At 34.0% G+C, this 14128-nt stretch overlaps 1 protein-coding gene across 2 annotated transcripts; it reads right to left on the bottom strand.

The window, feature by feature from the left end:
• Nucleotides 1-5899: 5899 nt before the first annotated feature.
• fam174b (family with sequence similarity 174 member B) lies at nucleotides 5900-12371 on the bottom strand. Of its 2 annotated transcripts, NM_001103135.1 has the most exon segments (3): nucleotides 5900-6350; nucleotides 8614-8745; nucleotides 11702-12371. In NM_001103135.1, coding segments are annotated over 3 exon segments (402 nt in total). In that variant the 5' UTR covers nucleotides 11968-12371; the 3' UTR covers nucleotides 5900-6346.
• Between the last annotated feature and the right edge of the window lie 1757 nt (nucleotides 12372-14128).

Here is a 14128-nt window from a genome sequence, read left to right as displayed (position 1 = left end):
TTAACTATTTAATTGTGCATTATGTGGTAATGCAAAAAAGCATAAACAGGAATAAATAGATCGTTATTATTTGCTGATGTGGACACAAATATAGTTATTATTATCATCATTGGTGTGGACGGCCACCACTTCTGTCAACATAACAGATATTTCCTGCCAAGTTTAGATCAGGATTCTGGGCTGCCATTTCATTAGTTCAATGTATTTACCTTCAAGGAGCTTTTTTTTTTTTTTACTTGTTTTACGGTGTGACCAGGCTCATTGTCTTGCAGGGAAATTAGTTGTTGATTGTTAAATGAATGCAGAAAAAAAAACCTACATGTTGCTGATGGACCCTCTGATAACCTTTCACAATTCACTCTGGCATATATATTAGAGGCCAAACTCATGCAGCAGAAAACACTGCCATGACACTTCTTCTAAATTTACTGACTTATTTACACTCTTTGAGTTCAGCCTTTACCCAGTGTAATGATGAACAATGTTTTTTCATCAGACCAAAACAAATCAAGTTCACTTTCATCACTAAACTGTATTTTGGAGCAGTTCTTGGTCCCATTTCAGTTCACATTCTTGTCAAAAACGTTGTAGGCTGAGAGCAGATGCCTACCATGTTCAGAGCTGAATTGGTGTGTATATCTAGTTTTAAAGAATGTGATGTTTTTTCACATTATCCAGTCTTTTCATGCATTTGTCTTTAGTGGATGACCAGAGTTTTTGGTGGATTTGAATAAGCTGATGACATTGTAAAGATGTAATATTCTAGAAATCATAGATCTGGCACAACTTCTCTTGCTATGGATGAAGGACCTCACCCCTTTGGTCTTCACTTGGTCGACCTGCTGTTGGAGAGTTTCTGTAACTGAAAATTGGAAAGTTTGGCTGCAAGTTGCCAGATAATCAAGGAAATCACCTCAAAGTGACAGATCAACAGTAGTTTGGTGATATCCACACTGTAAAAAATCTAATAAGAGCTTCTGTTTTTTCCTGATTTACTGTTTTTGCCCCTGTTTATTTATGTTTATAAATTGCATTATGGGACCTTTGTCTCTTATCTGTTGACGTTTGATAAAAATGCACATTTTAAAATTGCAACTGTGTAGAATTACAAAGTGGCTTTTTTAGACGTTTTGGTAGTGTGACAAAAATACATTGTAGAATTTATATGTAGATGATTAAGTCCATAAAATAACAAAAAAATACTGGCAGTTAATTACTGGGTAACAACAACCCAGACAATACCATTTCAAACTATATCAAACGTCAATAGAAGTCCTTTTTTTCAACACCAAAACTTGAAGGAAAACAATCATGGTTTCATAATCTGAAAGAAGAATAAACAAATATGAATCTAAAAATATAGAAAACTGTTCATTTATGGATATGTTTCAATTTGTTTCTTTATTTTGACATGGGCATTTGTTTAAGTGTTTTAGCAGACTTGCTTATTCTCAACACATGTCCACAAGAGGCTTGACATAAAATGAAAATAAAATAGATACATATACACTATTACAAACATTAAGGCAAAAGCAACATGATCAAATAAACTAATAGTAAACATAAGCACTAGTATTTTGTGTTTAGCTACTTCTTAAGTACACTACTAAAAACATTTACATTACTTTCTAATTTTAGGCTAACAGGTAAATCATTCCACAATTTGGTTCCCTTAACAGAGAAAACAGATTGACCAAAAGAGGTCTTACACTTTGGCATTAGATAGTTACCATTTGCAGTGACTCTGTGAGAGGTTTGATGCCTACTTATTAGATCTGAAAACAGCATTGGAACATGATTATTAAAACATTTAAAAACCATAATATCATATCAATAGGCTTCAATGTGGTTAAAGAGGCTTGTAACCATGATGTAATGCAATATCACAAGTGTGAGAATATCATGCATGCATGTATAATTTTGCAGTTTGATATGTTAAAAATATTCAAATATAATGAAAACAATTTCCACTTGGTTTGACCTCCTTACACATATTTTTAACATGACTATCAAATTTTAAATTCACGTCGAGAGTTATGCCAAGATACTTGAATTCGTTCACATCTTCAGAAACTTAGCACATAGAATCTTTTCTTGACGTTTAGTTGTGTCCTCTCAAATGCTGATTTCTCAATGAAACTGTAGGCTTATCTCTATTCTTTAATAGAAAATAGGAGAAAAACATTTCAGCACAGGATGCAATAAAACATGCCCAGTCTGAAGAAGAAAAAAAAGTGAGCCACATTTTAGCTGATATTTTTGGAGAAATATGTGAAGTGGTGTGTTTTCAGAGTAATTTCTGGAAATGTGGTGTGTTTTAGGGGCTTGTGGGTAACCAGTGTGAGAAGAAGCTGTATCTGTACAATGATTCAGCTTTGAAAAACAAGAATAATAGTTTCATTAAAGCCCTTGAAGTGAGGCAGAAAGGGAATTTACCATATATGTGGTGCTTCACAAGTGAGAGGAAAGCAGCCACGAAGGATGGAGGGCTCATTTAACACCAAAGTTCCACATAAAGCTTCAAATGAATTTTCAAAGCCAGAACTGTGTTGTGTGGAAAAAAATGTGTCTGCCTTCTGCAAGTAATGAAGTGACATGGCAGTTTTCACATGATATAGCGAGTCTTACATTTTCAGAGAAACTGACAACATCGTTTTGTAAATCGTTGCACCATTGTTTTTGATGGTGCATTGCTGTATGAAGTGCTGTGAATGCAGCAGTGACTAACACCGTTTCATATTTTCACAATTGAACCATTCAAATTTAAATCAGGTTCAGATGATTTTGGACTTGTATATGTATACCTTTGTAAAATATTATTTAAAACAATCATTTTGTAAAATATATTTACCCTTTTCCCCAATATCCGTGTAAGACCCACTTACACTCACTTGCCACTTTATTAGGTACACCTGTCCAACTGCTTGTTGGCGCAAATTTCTAATCAGCCAATCATATCGCAGCAACTGAAAGCCATTAGGCATGTAGACATGCTCAACACGATCTGCTGCGGTTCAAACCGAGCATTAGAATGGGGAAGAAAGGGGATTTAAGTGACTTTAAACTTGGCATGGTTGTTGGTGCCAGACTGACTGGTCTGCGTATTTCAGAAACTGCTGATCTACTGGGATTTTTATGCACAACCATTTCTAGGGTTTACAGAGAATGGTCTGAAAAGAGAAAATATCCAGTGAGCGGCAGTTCAGTGGATGCCAATGCCTTGTTGATGCCAGAGGTGAGAGGAGAATATTAAGACTGGTTCGAGCTAATGGAAAGGCAACAGTAACTCAAATAACAACTTGTTACAACCAAGGCAGAAGAGCATCTCTGAATACACAACACATCCAACCTTGAGGCGGATGGGCTACAGCAGCAGAAGACCAAACCGGGTGCCACTCCAGTCAGCTAAGAACAGGAAACTGAAAATACAATTTGTACATGCTCACCAAAATTGAACAATAGAAGATTGAAAATATGTTGCCTGGTCTGATGAGTCTCGATTTCTGCTGCGACATTCGGTAGGGTCAGAATTTGGTGTCAACAACATGAAAGCATGAATCCATCCTGCTTTGTAACAATGGTTCAGGCTGGGGGTGGTGGTGTAATGGTATGGGGGATATTTTCTTGGCACACTTTTGGCCCATTACTACCAACTCAAATGGCCTCCACAATCACCAGACCTCAATCCAATAGAGCACCTTTGGAATGTGGTGGAAAGAGAGATTCGCATCATGGATGCGCAGCTGACAAATCTTGTCAACATAAACAAAAATCTCTGAGGAATATTTCCATGATGGATTAAGGCACTTCTGAAGGCAAAAGGGTGTCCAACCCGGTACTGATAAGGTGTACCTAATAAAGTGGCCAGTTAGTGTACAATATAAGTAGTTTACAAGAAGACAAATAAATTTTTCTCCATCATAAATTAAATGTTTATGCAAGAAAAAGTGATCTTGTTTGAAAATTGTGTATTATGCTGTTGTATTACATTAAGTATGTAGGTTATATAACATACTGTTTTCAAAGCAGTCCTAAACGATGAAAATATAGTACTATACCTAAAAAAGAAAACTATATTTCCTCCCCACTCTTTTACACATTGTAGCTAGCACACACTGGGTGGTTTATGAAGACTCTACTGGCGTAATGAATTTTATACTGTAAAAATGGCTTATTATATGACCTTCCTCTACCCCTTACCCTAACCCCCACAGGAAACCTGTGGCAAAATTTTAAATGTCAAAAGACCCTGTTAAGCTTTTTGAATTACGAGGACACATGGCTTGTCCTTATAAACCACAGCAACATAGTAATCCCTAGGTCATACCCATGTCATTATACAAATGTGCCTTTATAAACCACCAAAACCAGTACACACATGCACACTTTCTGGGTATGGTCTGTAAATAAAAGTGGAATGGCTACACATCACCAATCATACTTTATTAAATAAACAATATCAGTTTTCTAAGAATTTGAAGTAATATTAGGAGGGTAATCAAATTGTAGATATACTAAAGAGATTAAAATAGTTTTATCCAAACTAAATACTGAGCTATAAGGATATGCAAAAAAATGTTTGACTTGAGTTTGACTCTGTGCTTGAACCATAGATTGTGGCAGATCTAAAACATGCCGACTGGCACACATGATCAAACCTAGTTTTAAACAATACACTTCAAAAACCTTGTTTAAATCATTCTTATACAAATTTAAGATGAAGATATTTTTTATTGCATTTCAAAATGTACTTTTGTTAATCAATAACCAAGAAACGTACATTTATGATTGGGTACTTTTCGAAAAACAGGTTAACAGTTAGCTTAGACACTGGGACACAGAGTTGGGAAAGAAATGCGGCTGTCGATAATAAAACATTAATCTTGTCCAGTGTTTAGACTAACAAAACAGACAAACCAGGGGAAAGCATGTAGTTTAAGACATGTTTGATTATCGCAGGATACTAAAGAAAAAAACAGCACTGACAATGCAAATAATAACACTTCAAGCAGTAATCATTCGCATTTAATATCCATTTTAACTTCCTAATTCTGTCCTTGACTGCAAAATTACATTTTATGAAATACATCTGGGAACCGAGAGAGAAAAAAGACATGAAGATGGAAAGAGAATCCTACTTTATAGTCAGACAAGAATAGCTATGCCATAAACACTTTATAGCTCAATAAACATTCTTATTGGCCTTTAGATGTTGGACACAAGTCCTTCACATTGATGCTTAGAAAGTCACACTGAAGTTAAGGAAAAGACATAATACAAAATGTCATCAACATATCACTGTAGATTTAAGATATTTAAAAGATACTCTTTCATTGCTGTTCTAATTTAAAATATATTAAACAATAATAAAATATGTGCTGAAACCCTTCATGATGTGTGGCACTGCAAAGTTCCACTGTAAATTGTACGGTAATTAAAAAAGGAGGTGTGCATACGCGACGAAAAAATAAAACAACTTTCGAGAGCAGCAATATGGAAACAATATTCTCCCAACTCCACACACATCCTCTCTCACACATACATTCAACCCTTAAACAGTAAATATGCACGATTAGTGGTTAGTACATTAATAATTTTCAAAATATAGGGATGTTTGAAACATATTACACTTATTAAATCAAAATATGTATTTTTTTTCTCTAAAAAATAAACTATTTCAGAGGAATAATTTGCATACAATATATACAGACAACAATATAGAATAGTTCTCAGTATTGGACCATAAACATCCTTTTAACATCGTCGATAAGCAAATATCACTATAATATAACAAATATATCTTATTCTTTTGATTTGAAACTTTGGGCTGATTCAAGCACAGCTAAAACCAATGTGACTGTATAACTTTTTAAAATCAATCATCAAATATTGTATAAACTTTTTTTTTTTTAAATATGACATATAATAGCCTCAATGTGATATAATGTAACTGAAATATTCAAGCTGCCAAATACATTCAAGGGCAATTATGCATATTTATTTAATTAACAAATGGAATGTTTTGTTGGAAAAAACAACAGCAAAAGGTTGTGCAATAACGTATTTTTGGAGGATTAAGCTTAATATTTCTTTTCCCTGCAACAAAGAAAAGGTTTTTCATCAATATTTGATTAAGATTCTGTGCTTCGTTGGTCTGGAATGTCAGAACAAATGCACACACCAGGAAACATCGGATAAAATTTCCTGACCGGTTCCACTGATGTTCCACGGCTTTGGAGAAATGGATCGAAGGTGCAGGAGCTCATTCCCTGTATAGAAGTGTTCATGCAGGAATCCAGGGGGTTTTACAAGACCTTCAACAATGACTCCGAGAGTGCTATACCGTTCACCTAGGAGAGAGCAAAGCATTTAAATAAGAGGATTAAGCAAATTGAAAAAAACTAAAATCTCAAGTTTCAAATGTGAAGAAAAAGTTGTCAAACTGGTCTGAACTGGTTTGCTTCACTATCAAACAGCCACATTGCCAATAAAGAGCTGATAAACAGGGAGCCTTGCCCAGCAAAGAGGAAACAGGTTCTCTGTCAAAGAACAATTGGACGGAAGGGAGAAGTCGACTCTTGACGCTCGCTAACCCTCCAAATAACACAACTATTTCCATTGTGACCCTTGAGGTCACTCGCCAGGAACATTCAGGCAATAAACAACTAACGCACGCCTCTTATTTGATGAGTTCATAGCCAGCTACGATGCTAGGAGTTTAACAATAAATGTTTACTTTTAACAGCATGAGCACACAAAGGTATTTTAGTAAACAAAAACTAAGGTCAAAAAACATTTTCATTAACTGAATTAAAAAAAAAAACTACAGCTGAATGAAACTGAAATGAAATAATTATCAAAAAATAATTGTGATTCAGTACTGGTGGAAAATCTAACCTGTTGCGACTTTTACGGAACTACATGTGGATGGAGCTTTTACAACCAAACACCCATCAGTTAAGCGTCAGGCCCGTAGCCAGCTTGGTGAAAGGGGTGGGTTTTTTTCTCAAAAAGTGGCAGTTATACACCTCATTTTCTATTTGATTATGAAATTTAAATACATTTTAAGCACTATTTTTAGCTGGAATAGCTTGTCGGATGGTCATCATAAACCCACTTTTTGATGTACGAAAAATATTTACTAGATTTAGAATATAGAAATATGAAAAAACATGTATTTCTAAAATAAAAATTTATTACATCATATATCTTTTTATCTTTTTAAAAACAAGCTTATTGTCATTTATTAGGCAAATTATAAATAAACTGGCCAGCACATTCAAATTTCCCTGAGTCAGATTTTGGCCATTTGAATAATAATATTAATAATAGTAATAATAATAATAATAATTTTAAAAATAATAATAATAATAATGTAGAGCTTCACAATTTTTGTAGCCTCTCTTGTAAAAAAAAAGTACATTTATAATTTCATGCATAACAAAAATTATATTTAAATTAATTAGAATTTGATGGGTCAAAATAGAACAAATGAGCTCATATAAGGAAAAAAAATCTAGACCTTTGTCAGTGAGGGCCCCCCTGGCTACAGGCCTGTGCGTGAGATTACACAGAAATATCTTTTCAATATAAACATAAAAATTTCTTCAGTTAACAAAAATATTAATGAGACATGATTTTTTTTAACTACATACATTTTCTTTAATATAAAAAACTTTGTTTTAATTCTTCATATTTTTTCTTTTATACGTTGGGGTTAAGTGTTTGCTAAAACAATTATATTTATTATTAAGATATTTTAATTATTTTTACTGGACAAGAGTTCATGTAAACTGTGCAAAATCTATATTTTGCTTTGGTCCACCCTGCAAGTGTTCTGTTAACTCTGTAAAACTAGAATGACTAAAACTAACTATACTTTATAAAAACAAAACAGAAAAGTCAAATTTAAAAAAGACTTTAATGAAACAAACTAAAACTAAATACTGTAATTAAGCTGTTATTTAATAAGAATATGTCAATAACTCAATTGTGACAAAAATGTCAGATAGAACCTTCTAATTCTAAGGTGACGAAATGTAAAAATAGAATCAAAATAAAAGCAAAAAAAATGCAACACTATAATTTTATTAGCGGCAAGAAGTATCCGAAAAATATTCAAAAAATATTTCCTTAGCAGGATGTTAAAAAATTCATTGAGCCATTTTCCATGAATACTTCATTTTAATGAGACAAAAGTTGTTCGAGAACTCAGCCTTGGTTCTATTTTTCAGCAACAGCTCCCTGTCACTCCCACTGCACTCCTACTCCATTCATCAAAACCTTTAAAAAATTTAGTGTTTGCTGGAAAAAACAAAAAAAAACATGTAGCTTAACATGTAGCTGCAGACTGCATTTCCCCCAAAGAATGTGGGAAGAAACAGAATCTTGTTTTCTTGTCAAGGTCGAAGGTGTTTAATGCGCAGATGTGAAAAAAAATCAGAATTGACCCAAAGCCACATGCCACAATTCCTCCATCCAAGTTGTTTTTTAAATGTCAAATTCACTGACAAGCGAGCAAATGCAAGCAAATCTCTACAAAAAGTCAATTTAATACAAGCAATATTTGATTATTTAGGTTATTTACACATAAATCGTGTTGTGGTAATGCACCTGTATTTGACATCAAATAGAGTGGAATCGTCCTCTTCGTCGTTTTCTTCATTTAAAGGAGCCATCTCTACCCGCTCTGCTGGAGTTGTGATGATGTCATATTTTCTTGTTTTTCTGATCTTCCTTGCTGATCTATTCAAACCAGGGACAGAAAGAACAGGTGAGGTTGTGACTTGTCACAAACCAATTCAAGTTTCTTTTTTCTGCTGAACACAAAATGTTGGAAAGCTGTAACCATTAACTTTCATAGTATTTGAAAAGTTCAAATGCAAAAACCTCTAAATGCTGTCTGAAATTTTCTTCTAAAATTTTCATTTTTACCAGGCTCCTGTGTGTAGGTTCAGTAATTTCTCTTTTATGGCAAAAAATAAGTTTTTTTCATGGTCTTCAAAGTGAAATAACTCACCATAAACAAATGAGGCTGAAAATAATGCTCATTTTTAATGGATACTTCAGACTGCACTTGGGGGTTATTGCATCGGAACCCTTAATTTGTTTCTAACATTTCTTAAAACAGCTGATTTTGTGTCTGCAGAAAAAGGGAACTTGTAAATGTTTGGAACCACTTGAAAGTGAGTAAATTTAAACTTTTGGGGTGAACTATGCCTTTAAGATGAAGATCTTCTAGTTAGGCATGGGACGATAACCGATTTCAAGTTATACCGCGATTTGGAAAAGTAATACTGTAATACCGTTCCTGAGGTATGTGTAAGATTTTTTTTTACATTTTTGTATTTTGTATTTCAGGACAACAGTATCTCCAGCAGAAAAAAAAACATCCAAAGATGTTTGTTTTTAAAACATATAAAAACAGCAGAAGTCATTTAATCTTATGAATTATTTAGCCTGACATGTTTACTGCTCCAAAATAGCCTGCTTTCAAAAAAAATAAATATATTGTGTTTAAAGGGGAAAAAAAGTTTTTGTTTTATTTACACTAGCATTTAAAAACAATACATTTTTAAATAAAACAAAAAAGCAGTGAGCACAATACCGTGATACCGGGATACCGTGATATTTCTATCCAAGGTTATCATATGTCAGAATCTCATACCGTCCCATGCCTACTCCAAGTAGAGCTTTTAAACAACCTAACAAGAACACTGAAACCACCAAATAAGAAAGTTAACCCAGAGTTTACCAAAAAAAATGCTTGGTTATTTCAAACTAAATTTTGGTCAAATATGGACAAGCCCAACCACTGGGTTAAATTAATCCAGTATTTTTAGAGTAACTTTAGATTCATTTTGAACCCAGGGTTAGGTATGAACAGTGTACAATGTGAAGCAGGAATTCAGATGTGAAAAACTTTAACAAATAATAAATACTCAAATGATAGCAATTAAGTAGTTTTTTTCAGGAATTTACAAAGTAGCTTTAAAATGTGTACTTTTACTTCCCCTTGTGTAGATTTGTAGTGCAGAATTAGTCATTTTTCTGCACAATTTTCCTTCAAACTGCAGTCACTACTTTACATTTTCTTGTTTATGGTTTTATTGGCTAAGTAGAAAAATCAGCTGTGAGATTCCTGGCCAATCAAATCACACATAAGACAGTAAATCGCATCATACTGAACAACATTAACACATGGACATTTTATAAATGCAGCTAACTGATTGGAAGCATTAAAAGTGTCCAAGAAGATGTCCTAAATCTTTACATGCAATGACCAGAGACTGTTTAGACTGCATGTCACTGGTGAGAAGATGAGGATGTCTTCTGTATGATGACTGATATCGCCAAACAGCCTTAAACAATAACTAAAAAACTAGAGAATGTAACGTTTTCATACACATGCACAAATTACATGTAAACACTTCAACCTTTCACAGTTTAATACTCACTACTCTTGAGTACTTTTTTTACTCATACACTGAGTAATATTTCAGTCTACTTGCACTACGTTTTTTGGGCAACTAATGGTAATTTTACTCAAGTTGATTTTTCAGTACGTTTTCCACCACTGCAAACCACTTTTAAAGGTAACAGAAATGTGATCCATTAACTGGTATATGTTATACAATATTGCACAAAATACATCCTATCACAACCAACTGAGGGTGGGTAAATTTTCACTTTTAGGTGAAATATTCCTTTAAGATAGCTTTTAAACAACCTAACAACATTGAAACCACCAAATAAAAAATGTTAACCCTGGGGTTAGCTCTAAAAATTCTGGGTTATTTTAAACTACATGTTGGCAAAATATTACTCATACTCTGCCAAGTAATATTTACAACAGATACTTTCACTTCGTACTACGTTTTTAGGCAAGTAATGGTACTTTTACTTAAGTATGATTTTCAGTACTCTTTCCACCACTGCAAACCACTTTTAAAGGTAACAGAAATGTGATCCATTAACTGATCCTCCTAGTCATGTGTTATGACTAATAATGCACAAAATACAACATATGTTAACATATGGTAACATCATGTATTCATTTTTATAAAATGTAACAACAGTTCTACAAATATTCAATTATGGTGTCATACGGACAAGTAAATTACTAATTTAAATCATTTTTAAACGCAGTAAAACAGTTCTTTCAGCTTGCATTAATGAAAAGAACCGAATCAAACGAGTCATTTGTCATGGGGTCGGACTGGTCGTGCTGTGCTAATAAAAGTGAGGTAGAAGCAGTGTCAGCTCATTTCAGTATTTTAGCTTCATTCACTTTATCAGAGAAATTCACGTTCCAATTCTGAACGTCGTGAAAATCATTCGAATGCGGTGTTTTTAAAAAGGCTTTCCGCTACGAATAAGAATCGGTTCTTAGAATCCAACCTTACAGAACCATCTGTTACCAAAGACGCGGAGGATTAAATCAGGGATAACGAGTCAACGTTACTAAAGATTCAAGAATGTTCCATATATATAGTATACAAACAATAAACAAAAAAATTTAATAAAACTGGATTACACATCAATTTATATAACAATTTATAAATAGTGCCATAAATTTACCAATGAGTCGTGATGCCATGTTTTTAGTAAGGTGGCATTTTTTGTAACAACAAAACAGATTGTAAATACAAATCAAAGAACACAAAATAATGTATTAAATATAAACCAGAATAGATGTTACCTGCATATTTTTATGACAAGGCACGTGATAAGTAAGGTTGTTAGCACGCAGATGAAAATCGAAATGTTTTTGATGGTAGGAAGATCCCTCAATATTGTAGAAAGGCGGGATCCAACCGCAGCATCTGTTGTATTTTGTGCTGAACCTTCTTCTTGAGGCGGTAATGTTGCATTCAGCGGCGTTGCGGAGGATGGACGCGTATGTGGCTCTCCGTTTATCTCCTGCGCAATGACAATAAGCGCTACAGCAAAAGTATATAGCCACATGTTGTTTCCCGATTTAAACCTCTTTCTTCTCAATGTCTCGTGTATTTGAATTGAGTCAGTGCAGAGAAGGTCTGAGCGCTACAACTCGAAACGCGAAGAACAGCTGTCTGACGAATGATGTGTGTAAATGATGCTCTGACATCTCAAATAGTCCACAGCTCGCTCGCCAATCATGTCCAGTATCTCAAGTATCTGCTATTTGTTTTCCACCTCGAGGGCTCGGTTTTATTCTTTGGTTTCCACTCACACGCTGCTCGGTCCGTTATCCAGGATGTTTTCTTGGGAATGCGTGTCGGCAGGAGGAAATGTGGGTTATCCACACCCGGAAGAGCTCCGGGAGGGTCCAGACGAGGACCAATGTGCAGAGTTTGTTTGGCAGCAGCGCGCTGTTATGGAGGAAGAGCACATGAATAAGGATGGTTTTGTTTTTGTTTTATTTTTGCGAAAGATTATCCTATAGATAATAAATTAGATTATCTATCTATCTATCTATCTATCTATCTATCTATCTATCTATCTATCTATCTATCTATCTATCTATCTATCTATCTATCTATCTGTCTGTCTGTCTGTCTGTCTGTCTGTCTGTCTGTCTGTCTGTCTGTCTGTCTGTCTGTCTGTCTGTCTGTCTGTCTATCATCTTTTTCTAAAGGATGTTTAACAGAGCAAGTACATTTTACCAGTTCATTCATTCATTCATTTTCTTGTCGTTTTTGTCTCTTTATTAATCTGGGGTCACCACAGCGGAATGAACCACCACATTTTCACATTATGTCTGATAATTTTTCTTATGGAGAAAGTCTTATTTGTTTTATTTCAGCTGGAGTAAAAACAGTTTTTAATTTTTTTTAAAACCTGTTTAAGGCCAAAATTATTACAATTATTATCAATTATTTACAATTATTATCTACAGAAAAAGCCATCATTATACAATAACTTGCCTATAATTACCCTAACCTACCTAGTTAACCTAATTAATCTAGTTAAGCCTTTAAATGTCACTTCAAGCTGTATAGAAGTGTCTTGAAAAATATCTAGTAAAATATTAATTACTGTCATCATTGCAAAGATAAAATACATCATTAGAAATGAGTTATTAAAACTATTAGAATTGTGCTAAAAAATTCTCTGTTAAACAGAAATTGGGGGGGAAATAAACAGGGGGGGCTAATAATTCTGACTTCAACTGTCTGTCTGTCTGTCTGTCTGTCTCTCTCTCTCTCTCTCTCTCTCTCTCTATCTATCTATCTGAAATAAAATCATCAGTTTGCCTATCTATTTATCTTTCTTTCTTATATGTCTGTCTCTCTGTCTGATATGTCTGTTGTCTAATGTGTCTATCTATTTATCGGTTTTTCAATCCAGTCCCTGATTATGATTGTTGATGTTTTTGCCAATCTATTCCCAGATTATTTCTGGATTAATTTGTGCATATCCTTTTCTGAATCAGTTTGATGTAGCATGTTCAAGGTGAAACTGTTGTGTCAGTAGAAAACTGATTAACAGCCACATAAAACATTTAAACTACAGTATGTGAAAGTTCTGTTTACCCAACATGCTGCATAATTTTACATCAGAAAAAAAAGCTGTGAAAAATATTTAGCTGTTTATATCACAATAAACTGTTCTTACATTATAAGTGGACTTCAGGGCAGTATAAATGCACGATTTGACCCCTTAAGGTCACAAGAGAAGGAAATGGGTTATTGCAGGATTAAGCTTTGGCCTTCCTGCGTCCCATCCTGTTATTTAACATATTAAACAGGGAAGTCCCACTGCATGGTCTACTTAGCCGAAATACCCATAGTATGTGTTTTAAAAATCATTTTAACACAAAAAAATATTAAAATAAAAGATAAACATATCCTTTTGTGCATCACACGTTAAGCTATAAACTTCAACAACCAAGAACATGGATTTTGGGATAAGCTATTGAATCATTCTCAATGTTTAACAAATCTAAAGACAGAAACAGTTGAGATGATTAAAGTGCATATACTTGTAGTTGCCACGTGATGGCGCAATCTACACAGAGACAGTTCTTTTTTGACTACAAACAGGAAAATGGAAATAGGCCTTGTCGAATTTAGAACTGTAACTACTGTAACTTAACTAATAATTAATAATAATATTATTGTTATTATTGTTGTTAGTTTTTCTC

The sequence above is a fragment of the Danio rerio genome, chromosome 18 (genome assembly GCF_049306965.1).
Source record: "Danio rerio strain Tuebingen ecotype United States chromosome 18, GRCz12tu, whole genome shotgun sequence".
NCBI lineage: Eukaryota > Metazoa > Chordata > Actinopteri > Cypriniformes > Danionidae > Danio > Danio rerio.
Note: the sequence above shows the minus strand (reverse complement) of the source record. Positions and strands in the feature narration are given on the sequence as shown.

What these genes read in the sequence shown, in the direction of transcription:
- fam174b (NM_001083096.1), bottom strand. Translation starts at nt 11,967, where the DNA reads ATGTGGCTATATACTTTTGCTGTAGCGCTTATTGTCATTGCGCAGGAG. An exon ending in CTTGTCATAAAAATATGCAG is followed by an intron (nt 8,746 to 11,701) that starts GTAACATCTATT and finishes TGGTTTGAATAG; the next exon opens with ATCAGCAAGGAAGATCAGAA.